This window comes from Nicotiana sylvestris, chromosome 6 (genome assembly GCF_000393655.2).
Source record: "Nicotiana sylvestris chromosome 6, ASM39365v2, whole genome shotgun sequence".
Taxonomy (NCBI): domain Eukaryota; kingdom Viridiplantae; phylum Streptophyta; class Magnoliopsida; order Solanales; family Solanaceae; genus Nicotiana; species Nicotiana sylvestris.
In genome coordinates, this window is record NC_091062.1 from 158141597 (window position 1) to 158161371 (window position 19775).

At 37.8% G+C, this 19775-nt stretch overlaps 1 protein-coding gene across 2 annotated transcripts; it reads right to left on the reverse strand.

The window, feature by feature from the left end:
• Positions 1-13908: 13908 nt before the first annotated feature.
• Positions 13909-18991, reverse strand: LOC104216484 (filament-like plant protein). Of its 2 annotated transcripts, none has more exons than XM_009766532.2 (5): positions 18598-18991; positions 17730-17888; positions 16465-16660; positions 14654-16263; positions 13909-14533 (listed from the first exon to the last, which is right to left on the reverse strand). In XM_009766532.2, exons 2-5 carry the CDS (start codon positions 17838-17840, stop codon positions 14147-14149), a joined length of 2304 nt encoding a protein of 767 aa, XP_009764834.1. In that variant the 5' UTR covers positions 17841-17888; positions 18598-18991; the 3' UTR covers positions 13909-14146. The 2 variants fall into 2 exon arrangements, with proteins under 2 accessions (XP_009764834.1, XP_009764835.1); XM_009766533.2 differs by having other exon boundaries at positions 16465-16657; positions 18598-18990.
• Positions 18992-19775: the final 784 nt, after the last annotated feature.

Below are 19775 nucleotides of genomic sequence, written 5' to 3' on the forward strand. Positions count from 1 at the left end.
GAAAATATAAAATTGAAATTAGGAACATGCAAAAAGACAGTTGATCACACACAACTTACTTTAGAAGAAAATATAGGAAAAATAAAAGATGAGTTGTATAAGAAGGATGAACTGGTAAGAGTCTTAAAGGAGGATCTAAACAAGGTCAAGCATGAGCTAGATAAAACTTATAAATGGAACAAGTCCTCTAATGTACTTTTATGGCTATGAGAACATCATAGTAGAAACAGAAGAGGGCTTGGCTTTTGGGAACTCTGCACCTAAGTGGGATCCCAAAAGCAAGTACTTCACACTCCATGATTACAAGATTTGCACACACTGTAGTAACACTGGTCACAATAAGAGTGAATGCACAGCAAAAGAGAAGGCGAGTCAAAAGAACAAAATTTTGTTCTAGGGAAAAATAGGCTGCCAAGTTGGGCTAAAAAGAATTTGATTCATCCCTTTGCCTATAGAAAGGGACCCAAACTAGTTTGGGTTCTTAAGACTAACCCTTTATTTGTTTTTGATGGTCCAAGTGATGGGGAGCAGCCAGATATGATATATGGATAGTGGTTGCTCAAAGCATATGACAGGAAGCAAGAACCGGTTCCTTTCACTTGAGGACCTTAAAAGAGGTAATGTCTCTTTTGAAAATGGAAAGAAATATGAGATCATTGCGGTTGGAAAGATAGGTAAGACGGATTCTCATTCTATTGAGAATTTCTACTTGATAGATGGACTGAAGTACAGTCTAATAAGTGTATCACAATTGTATGATAGAGGTAACATGGTAGCCTTCACCTCTACAAAATGGTTTGTGATAAATTTTACCACTGACAAGATAGTTTTATAGGGAAAAAAAGTGAATAACATATATATGGTGGATCCGTCCACACTTTCAAATAATGAACTCACTTGCTTAAGTGTGTTGGATAATGATCCCCTCCTTTGGCACAAGAGACTTGGACATGCTAGTTTAAGCCAACTCAACAAACTAGTCTCCAAGGACTTGGTGATAGGCCTGTCAAATGTTTAAGTTCAAGGAATACAAAGTGTGTGAGGCTTGTTTAAGGGGAAAATAGGTAAGATCCTAATTCAAGATCAAGAAAATGGTAAGTACTACTAGGACGATGGAACTGGTCCATATGGATCTTTGTGGACCAATGTGAATATTGAGCAGAGGTGGTAAGATATATGTTATGGTGGCCATTGATAATTACTCTAGGTTTACCTGGACATTATTCTTAACTTATAAATATGAAGCATTTGACATGTTCATTTCATTTGTTAGAAAAACTCAGAAACAACTAGGTAATCAACTTGCATCAATTAGGTCTAATCATGATACTGAATTTGAAAATGCTAAAATTACTGAATTTTGTGATGGGCATGGAATAAATCATAATTTTTTTGCTCCTAGGACTCCACAACAAAATAGAGTAGTTGAAAGAAAGAATAGGACATTGGAAGAAATGGCTAGGACTATGCTTCTTGCTAGTAAACTGCCCCATAGCTTCTGGGCAAAAGCTGTGAACACTCCATGCTACATCATAAATAGGTGCATGACTATACCTCTTGTTGAGAAGACTCCCTATGAGTTACTTAAAGGGAGAAAATCAAATATATCCCATCTTAGGGCATTTGGATGCAAGTTCTTTGTGCACAATAATGGAAAAGACTCCCTAGGTAAGTTTGATCCCAGAAGTGATGAGAGAGTATTCTTAGTATATTCTTCACATAGTAAAGCTTATAAGATTTATAACAAAAAACTATGTGAGTAAAAGAAAGTGTATATGTAATTTTTGATAAAACTAACATTCTTTCTAAGAGGCAGGAACAGGATGATGACGCAATTGGGCTGGTAAAAAACACAAATGAAACCACAACCCAAATTGAAGCTTCACCAAAGAAAGGAACAGGTGATGGAACAAGTCCTTCCACCCAGGGCAACCTAACAAGGGGAACTGAGTAGAGAGGAACTGATCCTTAAACCTCGAGGGAACCTGTCCATGAACCTATTCCTCAGCAACAGAACATTGAAGGAACATCTAAGGGAAACCAACTGGTTGTGAAACCTTACAAGTATCAAAGTTCTCATCCTATTGAGAACCTCTATGCTTTTGATGCTTTTTTATCTCTTAATGAACCAAAAATTATTTCTGAGGCTTTGTAGGATACAGACTGGGTGAATGCAATGCAAGATAAACTCAACAAACACTACTAAAAAATCTAGTTTTAGCGACGGACAAATTCTGTAGCTAAACAGAAAAATCCGTCGCTAATCTCATTTAGCAACGGATTAACAATAAATTCTTCTAGCTACGGGAATTTTAGCGGCAGAGTAGCGACAACGTTAGTAGCTAATTCTAGTTTTTTTGTAATGCAATTTGAGAGAAGTCAAGTTTGGCATCTGGAATCAAGACCCAAGGACAGATCAGTAATTGGCATAAAATAGGTCTTCAGAAACAAACTTGATGAAGATGGAACAATTACAAGGAACAAAGCAATATTAGTGGTTCAAGGGTATAGTCAAGAGGAGGGCATAGACGATGATGAGTCTTTTGCTCCAGTTGCAAGATTGTAACCAATTACACTTTTTATAGCCTTTGCATATTACATGGAATTTACTCTCCATCAGATGGATGTTAAGAGTGCCTTCCTCAATGGTTGTCTAAAAGAAGAAGTGTTCGTCAAGTAACCTCCTAGCTTTAAGAGCAAGGAATGTCCCGATCATGTGTACAATCTTGACAATGCACTTTATGGGCAAGCAAGTTGCAAGAGCATGGTATGAACGATTGTCTAAATTCTTGCTTGAGCATGGCTACAAGAGAGGTAAAATTGACAATACTTTGGTCTTGAAAGAAAAAAGGTAAAGATCTCTTGGTAGTTCAAATATATGTTGATGATATCATCTTTGGAGAAACTACAGATAAGCTAAGTAAAGAATTTGCTAAGCTAATGGGGAGTGAATTTGAAATAAGTATGATGGGTGAGCGTAATTTCTTTTTAGGCTTACAAACTAAACAAAATTCAAATGGAACTATGATCCATCAGCAAAAGTATATGAAAGAGTTGCTTGTTTAAAATGGAAGACTCCAAAGAAATTGACACTCCTATTGCAACAGCCACAAAATTAGATATAGATGAACCTGGTTCATCTGTTGATCGAAAGATGTATAGGGGAATAATTGGCTCTTTGTTGTATCTCACTGCTAGTTAAGTGTGGCAAGTGGGCCGGGTCGGGCCCTAGACCACAGGCTAAGTGGGCTGGGACAGGGTTTGGCCTGCTAGAGATGGGCTCGTAACGGTCTCGTGGGCCGGTTTTTAGCTAGGAACCGTTAGGACCGGGCCCATTTAGCCTGCAAAGAGATCGGGACCGAATCGGTCCCTTGGCGGGACAAACAGGCCCAACAGAATTATTTAAAAAAAATGAGCGGTTTAGTTTTTGAAAAAAAAATAGTCATTGGGTGTTGAAAAACTAGCTGTTGGGTATTTAAAAAATAGTCATATAACCCCTCCCCCCCCCAACTAATTTTAACCCCAAATTTTTTATTGTTACACCTTTTTCCTATTTTTTTTACTATAAATACCACATCATTCTTTTATGTTTCTTACAAAATCAATATCAATCTATCAAAATTTCTCTCTGATTTTCTTCTATACTTGCTACAATTATTTAGTTTATCCAAAAAAATAATGAAAAAACTATGATGTTGCTACTATTGCTTACATTATTCCAAAAAATAGTCAAAAAATATTAAGGTTGTTACAATTTGTGAAAAAATTGTGAAGTTGGTGAATTGGAGTCTTCAAGTCTTCAACGATAATATTTTTAACAAGTTGTTCGTCAATTCGGTAAACTCGTTCCAACTCTTATAAGCATGAATATGAACAATATTTGCGCTATTTATTTACTCATATAAATTGTCGTGTTGCTATAACAACTGATATTGGTAGAAGTAGCAACGACTGTGACCACCTTACTATTACATGTCATTGGATTGATGAAGATTAGATAATGCAAAAGTGCATAATGGCTTATAGAATAATTGATTCACGGCACACAGGGTAGCTTATTGCTAGCCCTTTGCTATTTTGCAATGGTGGAAGGACAAAGAAAAATACTTTCCGGTTCTTTCAAGGATGGCCCGAGACATTTTAACTATTCAAGCTTCAACAGTGGCATCGAAGAGCGCTTTCAGTCAAGCAAAACTTGAAATCGGTGATCATAGATGGCCTATGAGGGATAGCTTGGAAAAATCAGTAGTCCCTCTGTTTCAATTTAGATGAGGTAGTTTGACTCGGCACAGAGTTTAAGAAGAAAAAAAAAGACTTTTGAAACTTGTGGTCTTAAAAGCTTAAAGGGTAAAAGCTTTGTGGGACCATGACATTTGTATGGTTATAAAAGATTCTCATTAAGGATAAAATGAAGAGTTTAAAGTTGAATTATTTCCATATTTAGAAATGTGTCATTTATTTTGGAACAGACTAAAAAGGAAAGTACCTCATCTAATTTGAAATGGAGGGAGTACTTTTCAAAAGTTGGATCCGTTAAGAAAGAAGAAATTTTGGACTCGCTGAATCACAATCAGAGGTAGACGAAGTTTACGAAGAAATGCTCGGGGGGAGAAAGACTAAGAAAGATATTGTCATATTTTTTATTGCTATATTAAAATTACAAGGCATTGCTTTGAATATTTTTTTACAATATTTTTGTCTTTAAAAAATTTTGAATTAAAAAATTAGATCACAATTCTATACTAAAATTACAAGACATTGCCTTAGATGTTTTTTTAACATCTTTTTGTCTCGAAGTTCTATTTAATTTTTTAAAAAATTATTGCTTAGTTGTTGGGCCTATTTAGCCATTTGTTTACCGCGGGCTCAGCCCATTTAACCCGGGACCCTAAGTTCGTGTGGGTTGGTTCCTACAAAAAGCACGTTTATTTAAGGACCAGGACCGGCACGGGACCGCGGCCCATGAGATCTGCTCGTTTGGCCTGTTTAGGGCCCAGCCTGGCGCACTTGCCACCCTTACTACTAGTAGACCTGATATTATTTTTCACTGTAGGTATTTGTGCTAGATTTCAAGAAAATCCAAAGGAGTCTCACTTGACTGCTCTCAAGAGGATCTTTAGATACCTAAAAGACACCACTGACCTCTATCTATGGGATCCAAAAGGTAATAATTTCAACTTAGTGAGATATATTGATGCTGATTATGCAAGATTTCTTGTGGATAGAATGAGCACCTCAGGTATGACACACTTTCTTGGCTCATGTCTTGTGTCTTGGCCACCAAAAAGTAAAATTATGTGGTTTTGTCTACTGCTGAAGCTGAGTATGTGGTTGTTGTCTCATGTTGTGCTCAATTGTTGTGGATCAAACAACAATTAATGGACTTCGGAATTGATGTAGGTTGTATCCCAATCTTTTGTGACAACACCGGTGCAATTAGTATGACCAAGAACCCAATTCAAAACTAAGCGCATAGATATTAGGCATCACTTTTTGAGGGGAAACTATGAAAAGAGGTTTGATCACTGTGAAATTTTGTGCTACTGACAAGCAAATAGCTGACATCTTCACAAAAACTCTAAGTAGAGATCACTTTGAAAGGAAAAGGTTAGAATTACGGATGATTAAGATAACCTAAAAGGAATCGGTTCTAACTTAATAATAGGTTAAATAATTTGTGAATTTTGTACATAATTAGATTAGATTTTGCTCAGTCTCATACTTTCACTAGTATACTCTTGTGCCATGTACTAAAATATCTCATTAATATATAATGATATTATCTTTATTTTCTTAAAAAATTTAGACTTACACAAGAGAATTCTCAGTGAAGAACCTGGTTCATCAAGATTACATGGTATGTACTCTCCACTCTGCATATTCTGAAATAATTGTATTTGGATCATGATAAAGAAAAGAGTCCCATTTAATCCCAACCTCCCTTAAGTTTATCCGGTACAAATGAACCAGTTTCACCTAAAGAGAGTCTCACACGTCATAATTGCCTAGATTCTAGGAAAGACTCCAACGTCTTTTCAAACTGACTTCCATAGTTTGATTAGACTTTTGAGCTTCTAAAAAGTTGTCGTTACCCACTTAAACTCTCCCTCCTTAAATTTATTTGGACTTACCTACTCACTTCTAATTTTTCAACCTCCATACTTCTCACTATCTTCTCTCATCTCTTCTACACACATATCCCATCTGTATACATCAATGGCAAACCTATCTTAAAACCCCTCTTCACCACCCAAGGAATATACACCTACACCTTCTATCACACCCTTAACCACATCTATCTCTAAGAAAGGAAGGATCAAGAGTTTGGCTCGCAAGACTATCATTGGTAGTGAACAAATCAAGAAAATAAATGAATAATTGAGAGCAAGCCAGGCAGAAGAACCCCAAAAATCTGAAGAATCCTTTAAGTCTGCAACTGAGGGAGAAGAAATTGTTTCATCTGAAATAGAGCAGGTAACATCTGATCCTAATACTGCGTCTGAGATAATTTCTGGAGCTGCTAAAAATTTGGAGAACAGATTTGTACTTGTTGGTACTATTACTGGGGTAGAGACAACTAAGTTTGAAAGAATTGGTGATAAAAATAAAAATTAAAAAAAAATAAAAGAGAGTGAGGATGCTCAAGGTGGCGTGAGGGGTAAGGGAAAATAAAGAGTGGTCGAATCTTCACCTACTATTGTTGGGTTGACTAAGGGGACATGGGCTATGGTGTTATGGAATGAGGAAGAAGTTGAAGAGGAAAAAAGTTAGAAAGAAGAAGGAGGTAGTGGATCTAGTGATACAAGTGCAGCTGAGGGGCTAGTTAGGTTGAGGAAGAGGTTCCAAGAACCTGTTCCATCTGTGCAGGAACCCCTCAAAGATTTACTGAAATGAGTGTCTGACAGATACAATCCAAAAAAGAAGAAAAGTTTAGGAGTTAAAATCCTCGGAACTGCTAAGGCAAACAAGAAGAGAAAGGTTGCCTCTTCTATCCCTGTAGAGAATCATCCTACAAGAGGTAGAGCTACAAGGAGTCAGAAGAAGTAGAGTGCACAGTGAGGTTGAGAAGAGAGTAAAAGAAAAGTTATTGCAAAGGGAAAGAAGAAAGTGAGTGAGCCTGTAGAGTCAATTGAAGTTGAGGAGATGGACCTGGTTCTTCATGATGAAGACAAGGCAAAGGAGGTGGAGGTTGTGACTCCAAAGGCAAAGAAAAGAAATACTTCCAAAAAGAAGTCTCCTTCAATGACTGTTGATGCAGAGCCTTCTACCTTGGCAAAAAGAACCAGGTCTACCAGGAAATCTACAAAAGTGTAAGCAGTGGAGGAAGAAGAAAAGGAAACTGATGAAGAACAGGAGATGATGGTGAAGTTTGGCAAGAGAACAATCTTGAAGGGTAGTCTTCTTAGGGACTTGGAGGAGGAAGGAATGGTGATGCTGTTGGAGAAGCTAGAACTTCAGGGTTGGAAGGGCATGGTCCTTCAGTTGGAAGGAAGACTAGACAGAACTGAGATTGTGGTGTTCATGGAAAATTGTGAAATCAAGAATGGTAGGGTCACTAGTGTGGTTATGGGGTGACTGTGAGCTTTGACAACAAGGAGCTGGGAGAAATTCTATGGGTACCTGCTGAAGGGTACAATGACTACAAGAAGCTGAAATAGCCAAGCCTAGAAAACCTCCCCACATCTATTGCCATTACGAAAAAGTTTGCTGACAATGAGTTAGAGTTACAGCCCAAGGCTGTGTACAAAAGTAAGATGAACCCTGCCCACAAGTTACTCTTCGAATTTTTTAACAAGGTCATGTTGCCCAGGCAGGAAAGGACGCACATTAACACTTTCATGGACCCAATCCTTATGGAATGCCTGGATAATAGGAGGTGGATAAATTGGTCAGGGTTTATCATCCAGCTCCTTGATAGGGTGCTAAATGGAATCAAAACTCATGCCATACCCTATGGTTTCATTCTCACCACTGTGTAGGCTCACCTCAAGGTTCCCCTAAATAAATGGGACGTTAGCACAAGCAAAGGTCACTTTGGGGCCTACACCTTCACTACTTGTGATTAGGAAGTCCATGCTGCTGCCAAAGAACCTGGTTCTTCCAAGTGGGTGCCTGTGAACAACAAAGTGAGAGCCTTGGTGCAGGAGAGTGGGGCTAAGGATGCTGAGATTGAGAGGCTAAAGAAGAGGCTGGATAAAGTAGAAAGTAAGAGGGATGCTCTCAGAACTGAGCTTGCAAAGGAAAAGGAGAAGAATGAAGGCATTCTTCATGACATGTTGAAGCTTCTTCAGGCCAAAAACCAAGAACCTAATCCTCCCCAGCCTTGAAACCTTCCTAGCCTAGTTAGAAAACTAGTGACCCGGATGGGATGTTTTTTGTTTTTTGCTCATGATTCAGTACATTTATTTCCTTCTATGCTTTATGGATGACTCATATCAATGATAATCAACTGTTTTTATGTTATAATTGTTTGTTGATGATTCTTAGATGGCTAATATCATTAGATTGATAAGTGATGCTTGACTCCATGATTGCATTTGAAGTTGCCTAAATGGCCATGAGTAAGATCTGCTAAAAGCTGATTATCTAACATAATTATGCAACTTTTCGATGATGCCAAAAGGGGAAGATAGGTTATGCTTTTTACTTTGGACTGTGATGTTTATAACCTAATAAACCTGGTCCTTGATGATTTGTGTCTTTAAATGGAAAGTGTTCTAACATTGTGTTGACATTAAGCTAAGTTGAAATAGGTTTCATACTTATGAAAAGCACGAAGTTTGTCATCATCAAAACGGGAGAATTTGTTGGCCTGAGTAAGTTTGTTTTGATGATTGACAAAAGAACACACGCATGAACCAGATACATACACAGTGTATACAGACATAGGCATATTCGAGCACAAGGCATGCACGTGAATGAGATAAGTATAAATGGTTATATTGGATATCTTCTAAACGAAAAGGTTGCATATTTGATAAGGATCAGGACTCCTTACGTGAAGAGAACTCTATCCAAGATAAGGGAAGAAGTTAGAATTTAAAGATAACTATATCTCTTCCACCAAGGAAGAGTATAGCATTAGAACTCTAGTTAATCATTGTAACGACCCGACCGGTTGTTTTGCTTCCTAGAACCACGTTCCCCTAAATAAGACTTTTCGTACTTGCTTTAACTGATTTACGACTTGCAGGGATAGTTAGTTCGGGATTTAGAAGAGTTTGGGTTGAATTCGGAACACTTGGTTCCTTAAGGTTGGCTTAAAAAGGCGAAGTTTGACTTCGGTCAACATTTTGAGTAAACGACCTCGGAATCGGGATTTGATGGTTCCAATAGGTCCGTATGATGATTTCGGACTTGGGCGTGTGTTCGGATCGGGTTTTGAGTGACCCGGGAGCATTTTGGAGCCTAATAGTGAAAGTTGGTTCTTGAAGGTTTTGAAAGTTCTTTAAATTTGGTTTGGAGCGGGTTTTGGTGATATCGAGATCCAAACAGAATTTTGAGACCAGAAATAGTTTCGTAATATCATTTAAGACTTCACGCAAAATTTGGTGTCATTCCGAGTAGTATAAGTACGTTTCGGCACATTGGAAGTAAATTGAAGAACTTGAAGTTCTTAAGTTTAATTCAATTGGTTTTAAGGTGTGATTATTAGTTTTAATGTTGTTTCGGGCATTCCGAGAGTTCGTGCAAGTCCGTTTTATGTTTCTGAACTTGTTGGTACGTTCGGGGCCCTGAGCGTCTCGGACGAGGACCGGACCAAGTTGGAAGTTTGGAGCAAGAGTTGAAGCTCTAGTTGCTATCGTAACCGCACCTGTTGTTGGTCAGTCGCAGGTGTGAGCTCGCAGGTGCGGGCAACGCCTCGCAGATGCGGCCCAAGGAGAGGAGACCAAGCTCCGCAGATGCGGCTCATTTTCCGCATAAGTGGGACCGCAGGAGCGGGAGCCCGTCCGCAAAAGCAACCCCAGCCGGCCCAGCCAATTCCGCAGAAGCGGATCCGCAAGTGCGGCCTATGCACCGCAGGTGCGGAAAAGCTGGAGGCAGTGGCCTTCATTTAATACGGGAGTTAGGCATTTTTCTCCCATTCTTTACACATTTGGGCAATTGGGGAGCTCTCAAAGAGGGAATTTCGACTAAGCACTTTGAGGTAAGTAATTTCTACACAATGTGAGTTAAATACATAGTTTATGGGTAGATTATAATATGTAAATTACTGAAAATCATGGGTTTAGGTAAAAACCTAGGGTTTTGATAAAAATGAGATTTAACCATGAAATTTATTATGGAATTTAGTAGAAATCATATATTTGTGTTCCTAAGGTTATAGGTAACAACTTCCTTTAAAATTTTCTGGAATCCGAGCATGTGGGCCCATGGGTGAATTTTAGGAATCTTGCAATTTAGGTTGAGTAATCACTTAAATGGTGGAATTATGAACTTTTGAGCATAGATTGATTAGTTTATATAATATTTGACTAGTTTCGAGTCGTTTGGCGTCAAATTTGGAGGTTTGAGCACGTTCTTGAATTGGGAAGTAGGCTTTGAGACGAGGTAAGTCTTCTTTCTAATCTTGTAAGAGGGAATTAACCCTATAGGTGAACTAAATAAATGTTTGTACCTATCTGTAGGGCTACGTATGTATGTGGTGATGAGAGTCCGTACGTAGCTACCATTATATTATTGTCCGGATAGTTTAGGACTCGTATCATGCTATATTTGAAATGCTTGCATCCTTACTTGCTATTATAATCACTTAAGTTATGCTGGAAATTGATAAAATAATTATAGAAGGTTATACTCACATACTTGAGGATTTATATGAAATACTTGACTGTAAATGGAAAATGTGTGCTTTCTTGAAAAAAAATTGTTATTTGTGGATCGGACCGAGCGCCTCGATTGTAAATAGATGCATCTATGGCTCGTGTCGTTCGACCCTCCGGCAGTGCACATTTTAGTATGATGTTGGACCGGACTGTACGACCTCGGCATAATTGTGCATGTTAATTATTGGAAATTCTTTGTGATTTATACTGCTTAAATGCCTTGAAATGTAAGTGGTTAAATGATATGACTGAAATTTGAAATCTTATTTATGAAAGAAGAACTTATCACTTCCTGTTATTAAACTGTCAGTATTATTCATGATATCCATGCTTAGCATAACATTTTAATTATATTATTGTTGACCCTAGTAAGTGTCAAGTCGACCCCTCGTCACTACTTCTTCGAGGTTAGACTGGATACTTACTGGGTACATATTGTTTATGTACTCATACTACACTTATGTACTTAATTATACAGGATCTGAGGCAGGTGCATCTGGTTACCGGCCCAGCGCGCATACTTGAACTTGGACTGAGACTTCACGGTGAGCTGCCCGCTTCCAAGCCGTTCAGCAGCATACCGGAGTTTCTCTTTTGTTGTTTCTGTCTATTCTATTTCAGATAGTAGGATAGTCATCTTTTGTATATTCTGCTAGTTGTCCACACACTTGTGACATTAGATATTGGCACATATTAGTATACTTAATTTTTGGGTTGTATTTCTATAGTTATGATTTCTTTTAGTTGTTTCCGTTTTGCTTACCTTAAAAATCCATTATTTATCAAATGCTTTAAATTTAAGTAAAGTTAGATATTGGGATTGTGTAATAAAAAAAATGGGAACTCACTAGTTGATCAGTGTTGGCTTGCCTAACAACGGTGTTGGGCACCATCACGACCAATAATGGAATTTGGGTCGTGACAATCATTTTCGACTAACTCTAGATATTCAGGATATTCTCGTTTACAGACACGCACAAACGCTGAAGTTAAACGAGAGTTGAGAGCAAAATAACAAGGCATTTTACAAGCAATTCTTGTGTGATTCAAGTGTGCGAGTTGGAAGCCACATGAACCAGATAGAAGAACCAGTTCCAAGTGTCTGTCTTTTATTCTATGTCAATTGCAGTAGGACTTTTGAGTTGTAGCTTCAGCTTTCTGTAGAAGCATTTGTACTAAGTACTTTGAGTTGTAGTATTCAAGTTAGAGTTAACTTGAAGTTGTCGCAACAGTCTGAGGCTAGTTTCCACAAAGGGTTAGAGGTAATCCTTAAGTTTACAAGAGTTTTGTAAACGCTGTTTTGGCTCAGTAATTTAGTGAAGTGTTGGGAAAATCCTACCGGGTGTTTTTTCACCTTTTGAGCTGGGTGTTTTTTCACCTTTTGAGTTGGGTATTTTTCACGTAAAAAATAATTGTGTTCTTTACTTTCTGCATTTATTATTCTGCAACAGTAGTATAAGAAACACATAGAAGAACCAGGTCCTTCTATAATCTATGCACGCGAAAAATTGGACACCACACAAATCAACGACCCTCTTGTGTGGTATTGAAGTATAAAAATATCAAGATATCATACTAACACTAATGCTAACGAACTGGGTAAGACAAAGAGAAACACTCGACTACTTACTAGCCTTCTACCCTAATTCTCGACCTCTACACATTCCGATCTAGGGCCATGTCCTCGGTTAGCTCCAGTTGCGCCATATCCTACCTAATAACCTCTTCCCAAGACTTCTTAGACCTACCTCTATGCCTCCTAATACCCATTGACATGCCCGAACCGTCTCAACCTTGTCTCCCGCATTTTATCTTCCACATGGGTCATTCCCACTTTATTCCGAATAACTTCATTCCTAGTCTTATCCAACCTGGTATGCCAAATTTACAAGAATGAGGGACAAAAACTTGGGCATTAAAAGAAGAAAAGCTTAAGCACAGTTACATAAAACCAAAAGTTTCTTGAATCATGTCAGCACTGAAACATCATCAGTATCGTTGTTGGATATCCAACCAACAGAACATGGCAATATGAGTCAAAAGAAGAAATGACAACTCCACCTATTGAGGAAACAACTATCAATTTGTAAATACTAACTTCATGAATGCAACTGGCAACAGAATGCGAGAAATTAATACAATTTCAAATGTGAAATTGAAAATTAGAATGGACATTAAAACATCAAGCAAGCATGTATAAAAATGACTCCTCAGAGGAACTACTGTATATTGAATACATAATCAACTGCCCTGCAACCAATCCAAGGTTAAGATAATCTCCAAGACTGCAACTAATAAATAGACGTCCGAGAATGGAAGATGAAACTTCCTCCACTCTTAGAAAGAGAAATATATTTCTTAACAGGAAATGCAAAAAGCATCAAGTATCTGGTAAGAGCATGGCATAAAGCCATTTGTTTTAATCTTCTTTTCTCTTACACGCACTTAAGTAGTCCCCAGAGCCTTTACTCTCAAGCTCTCAACAAAGGCAAAACTTGATTGTCACTTCCTATTTTGCAGATTAAAATGTTTTTCCTACTATTGGATCAAGTGCCGTAAATCACGAGTTGACATTCTATCTCACAGCAATTATAGATCAAGGGCATAACAAAAGGAATGCTAAAGAAGTTGAAAGCTTGAAATTAGAATCTTTGCGTCAGTGTACAATACACAAACTTATTAAGGAGATGAAAAATGCTCAAGAGGGTGAAGTAGGGGTCGGGGAACACAAGTCGTTCCAATTGAAAAAGGGAGAAATTGCATGTCATTCAAGTATGATTGCAGGTGGAGGATAGTCACAAATTTATACTGCGTAGTTGAGTAGCCAATATCCAAAGAAATCTTGTAAATAAAATGAGCTGAGCAATAACAGATCACATGAGGCCATGCAAGTTGCAACCAAATTGGGAATTCTCCTAGCTATTTATGAAAACATGACTCAAACCAAACCATGTACACCCCTAGCAGGAAGCATCACATCATAACATCACGCCAGAGTTCAGGGAATCGAGTAAAAGAAGCAGCTGGATATCTACCTAAATGGATCAAAACAAAAGAGGGAGGTAGGTGACCACAGCCAAAGCACCAGAAAGTCATGATCTAATGCCATTTGATAGATATGCACTCTCTCACAAGAATTTCATAGCACATATTATCTAATTAAACAAAATTTAATTAGCCATCCTACTACATAACCATATGACTGTGTGATGACTGACAACACTTTGTTTTTGCATCTTGGCTTTCCTCTTGTATTTATCCTTTTTTGATTTTAGTATTTATCTTTTTTTGATTTTAGGACCCGACTCCACTCTTATATTTTAGAGCTGAATTCCAGTTTTGCTTCGAGAAAACATCTTCCCAAAACCATTCCTACTTTTGGAGGTGATCACCTGAGTAGCTGATGAAGTAGACGATGATGACGAAGAAGATGATGACTCTCCTTCATTTCCATTCATAGAATGACTAGAATTCTCAAACTTTGTAGTATCTGAATTTTGTCTTGAGGTAAATGTCTCATTTACATGCAACTTCCATTCCTCTCCGCTAGCTCTAGCCACAACTGATCCTCCTCCAGAAAATCCAGGAAGATTTGCAGTGTCTATCAAGAAATCTTCTAAAGTAGCTAGTGACTGAAGCTGTTTCCCAAGAGATGCAATTGTTTTCTGGCAGTCTGCAAGCTTGTCAGCAGCTACAGCTAAGTCTTCCTGCAAATAGAAAAGTTCATAATTCATAAGTTATTTCCTCTTTCTTCTTTCTTCACATGCAGAAGAAAAGTTTCAAGACTTTCCAAGAACAGAAACAGAAATCATTGAGATAAACCTTACCTGCTTTATTTTCGATTCACCATTTGAATTAGAAGCTTTCTGAAGTTCAGCATCCTGAGATTTTTTTCTTAGTTCAATTTCCAATTCGTGGCACTTAGTTTCCATATCAGATGACAAGGATCGTTCTCTTTCAACTTCTTTCTTTAAAGAATCAATGTTTGTTGACATAGTCCGCACTTCTACTTCCATGCCAAAGAGTTGAACCTCTAGCAACTCTTTCGACTCATTCACTACATCTAGCTCTTTCTGCATCTCTTCTATCTTGATTTGAGCTTCCTTAAGCTGCAAGTCGGACACCTTAAGAGCAGATGACAAGGATCGTTCTCTTTCAACTTCTGTCTTTAAAGAATCAATATTTGCTGACATAGTCCGTGCTTCTACTTCCATGCCAAAGAGTTGAACAACTAGCAACTCTTTCGACTCATTCACTACATCTAGCACCTTCTGCAGCTCTTCTATCTTGATTCGAGCTTCCTCAAGCTGCAAGTCAGACACCTTAAGAGCAGATGACAAGGATCGTTCTCTTTCAACTTCTGTCTTTAAAGAATCAATATTTGTTGACATAGTCCGTGCTTCTACTTCCATGCCAAAGAGTTGAACCTCTAGCAACTCTTTCGACTCATTCACTACATCTAGCTCCTTCTGCAGCTCTTCTATCTTGATTTGAGCTTCCTTAAGCTGCAAGTCGGACACCTTAAGGGCACCTTCGCTCTCACATAAAGCATTCTCCAGTTCAGCTTTCTCTGCCTTAATCTTCTCCAGCTTTTGTTCTAATTCGGCTACCCTTTGTGAAATGGCCTCACACTCTGCTGCAAGGGGATTCTCTTCAATTGGGGAGTCATGGGCGACAGCATCACATGTAAGTGAAGTGGCTTTATTCACAGATACTGCAGCGAGTCTCTCCATCTCCAAAAAATCATCCATCATGTCAATTTCCATAGAATGGGCAGCAAGAGTTTTAGGTATGGCTTTTTCATTCTTAAATTGATCGAGCTCAGCAATTAGTGCTGATGCCCATGAATCAGAGCAACTTTGTTCACATTCACTTGTTTCCAGTTTGTGCATCATGTGGCTATCAAAGGATCTTTGGTCACTTAGTAGGGATGATTTGCAAGCCAAGGCTTGTAGTCTTCGACACTTGGCTTCAAGCTTGGTCACCTTCTTTATGCTCTCTAGCTGCTGCTTGCTAGCAGTTTCAGCTGCTTGGGTGCTCAATTCACGCTCTATGGTCGTAATTTGCAACTCCTCTGAACAAGAACAAAGGTCGAGTTTAAGAGCTGTGTTCTCCTTCTCTAGACACTCAAGCCTGACAAGAACATCTGGATCAGTAGAAACAGGAGGACTAGTTCCACTAGCCTCAGCTTGTGTCTGAAGCTCAAGTAGCTGATTTTCAAGTGCACCTTTCGCAGCCTCCCATTCTTTTTTCTTCTCTTCCACAGCATCCTGAATTCTTTGCTCCTGCTCATCTCTCGCTTGTCTTAGCTGCCTGACACATTCCTTGAGAGCACCATTAAGATGGTTGACGCGAACATCCAAAGTCAAGTTCTGCTGCACAGCTGCCTCGAGTTGCTGCTTTAAAACTGCAACCTCATTTTCTGCCTTTTCCCAACCTACAAAATAGTACAAAAAGAACATGGAACTAATCAAGAGAAAAAAATACATGATTGATTGGAAGGCAAAGAAAGACGCTCAAGTTCCAGAAAACTATTTCCATATGTGATTCATGTACAGCAAAAGCACTGGAAATCGTCTAGACACCATTTCTAAGATTGCATTCAGAACTGCGGAAGAAAGGACATGGTGGAAGATACCTGCAACAGCTTCTTCTGCTACTTTAACATGCTGTTTAACTAAGTCTTCTTTGGCACTAACATTGACTAGAGCAGCTGATAACTTTTCTATCAACTTCCTAGGACTTTCCTTTGCTTCATGATCAATAGTTACAGCTTTTGAGGTTACTTCCGGTGACTGGTTGTCATGATCTGGAGTTTCTTTTAATGCATCCTGCTTCAAATAGCAGAGAGTTGCAAGAGTTGAAGTGAGAAAATTCAAGTCAACAAGAAGCACAGACAGGAAAAAACCAGGAAGAAGAGACAAGCAGAAAACAAAACAGGAGTAAAGGCGCCAGGAGCGTGGCATAAATAATGATAACAGGTGAATGACGGCAATATCAGGAAGAAAATTACTTGAGGGGACATACTTTTGCTCTCAAGGACTTACAGGTAACATGATTAACATTTGGTTGATTGGCTTTGACATTTCTAACTTTTGCGGTTTTGCCTACTCTATGTTTATGCACCCGCATTTATAATCTTTTGCCCCTTTTTGGAGTCCTTCTGTTTTTGCATTAGAATTGCTTTTGAATTAGAATTACTTGTCAAAAGCAGAAACATTCACTGCTAATGTTTCAAGACTATAGTCCTTGAATCTAAGTACACAGCATCAGTCATTTATGAAAACCTCTGGCACTTTCTCTGTACACCATCTCCTTCCAGCACTGAATAGCTTCTAACTTGTACATTGATCTCCAGACTAGGAGTGTGGCACACAACGGTATCAAGTTTGGGATGTGTCCATTATTATTATACTTAGCTAGTACAATGCAAAATGCAAATTAAGCGAACTGCCAATCATTATTCTTTCTCTAAATAGATACTCTTCACAGATAATGAAAGATGTTTTTGGCTGCTTAACTATATGTGGGACTGACATAATCAGCTCCATGCTGAAGTCTTTCACACCTATATTGGATCTGAGATGCATGGCTTCAGAACTGGAATCTTTGAATATTGATCTTAAGTTGATAAAAACTTAAAATTTACACAAGTGCATAAATTTAATACATAGTTTAACTTTTAACACTTCTTAACTATGAAAATGTGAGCAGCATATTTCGTTCAACCATTATCAGTTTGAAATCATTCATATAAAGCTTTAAGTATGTAGCTGTGAGAAATCAGCAATGTATTTTATCAAGTGTGTGACGAGGTTAGCCTTCTTCATATCAGCACGACTAATTATAAGAGTATCAAGTCAACCTATGAACAATGAGAACCTCTTTTTTTTTGGCTTGTACCTGCTCATCAGAGTGTCTCTCTGAATGTGATGACAATGAACCACAACTCTCAGTTTCAGCGCTGCTCTTCTCAGAAGGTCTTCTTTTCCACAACCAATTCCTCTTTTCCATCTCAATAAACAAACTAAATCTCCTACAACCTCATCCCTCAATGTCCACCTGCATATAATTGACACCACTATTCAATACTAATTAAATGACCAAACAGAAAACTTTTCTGGTAAGTGGTCCAGATAACAACTGAGAAGCGAGAGGAAGCAAAACACTTTTGATTTACAACCCTTCCTAGACGAAAAAAATATTCATTTACGGCTGTAGTCATTCAACAAACAAAAAGATAACTTGGCTTCGCATTCTTTCAGCTTTCCTTTGAATCCACTCCACTAATGAATATGTATCTTGTACTCAAATACTAGAACTGAAACCAAACATACCAAAAAATATAAACATTTCAACAAAGCAAAAGACCCCATTACTCAAATTATACAATAAAAAGCACTCATCCCAAAGAATCCACCAAATCTCCAAAATGACAACACAAACCCCCTAGGCGGAGCTACAGTTCCGCTTCAACAAAACCTTGGCTCACAGAGCCTCAGACCATATATTTGTGTTAAATGATTCATTTAATATGCATAAATAATTTATTCAGAACCAAGTGTTCTATAACTATAAACTCAAAATCGTAGCTCCATATATATTACATTAACAATAAGGACAGGAACATGAAGGAATGACTAAAATGACATTCCTCGAGCAACAGAAAAATGGCCAGAACAAAACGATCTACGAATACCCAATGAAATTAGATCCAGGTTTGTTCAAACGAATAACTAAAAAAAAAGAAACAAAGAAGAAAACAGCACACCTGAGTGTAGACGAAGAAAATCAAATGGGAAGTTGGAACCAATACTATTAACCACTGTATTTGAAAGAAGAAGAGTTTGGCTTTAGTGGGTGTTGAGATAACAGAACTGCAGAACAAATTAAAAGACCAACTCAGTCAAAGATGTGTGGAATGTCAGTTAAAGTGTTTAGGTAACAATTACTCCAACGACAGAGGAAGGAACGCTCTATGCATTAAAGGAAAAATGGATTATTTTATTCTTTTCGGACAGTTTTTAATGTGTTTTCCTCTGGTTTTGAAGCTAATATTTTCGAATACCGAAAAGGACCCAAGAGCAAGCGCATGTGATGCAGAATGGAAACACCGCAGAGTACACTTTTTTCATAGCACCTTTTTTTTACGCTTTCTTTTTTTGTTTGTTTATTTTGAAATTAATCTGAGATTCATTCCCGCCCTTTGTAGACTAAGTGGTTTACTGTAGAAGGGAGTATTTAATATTCAGTTAAGAATAATTTGATGCACAGACAGAGGTCTCTGCCTCAACTTCTACGTTTTCTCTGTATGCTTTTTTCGTCTTTCTCTTTGTTCCTTCAATAAAGAAATATACCATCTTTTAGCCTACTTTTATTTTTTAATTTATTTAAAGAAAAGGAGAAGGCCAAAAAATGGTTTATTTCTTTTCTCTTTGATTGGTTCTCCATAGAGGCAAGTTTGCGTCAGACCTGACGAGTGAAGGCATTAAAAATGACCTCTCCTGAGCAAATGAATTGCCCAATTATAATAGACATAATAGTCCTTTCTTTAGACAAGACACAGAATGAGCAAAGAAGGGGAAAATGGAAAGGAAGTATGTGGAGGAAGCACTAAGGCGCCGGCCGCTTGTCCATAAAAATTTTAAAAAAAAAAATCCAAATATTACTTGTTTTTTTAAATTATAATTTTTATGTCCAAACGCCTACCAAGTGTACATTTTTTCAAAGTATTGAGCAATTTAAGTTAGAAAACATTTTCTTTAACATATCCTCATTATTGATATTTTTTTCATAGACTTTCAATTAAAATGGTTGTAAGTAATATACTGATGGAAAAATGGATTAAAAGGTAGTTATTTATTTAAAAATGGGTCAAATATTGATAAGATATATACTATCCACTCGAAAAATGAATTACCAATGGTTTTAACTTTTACATTTGCAAAG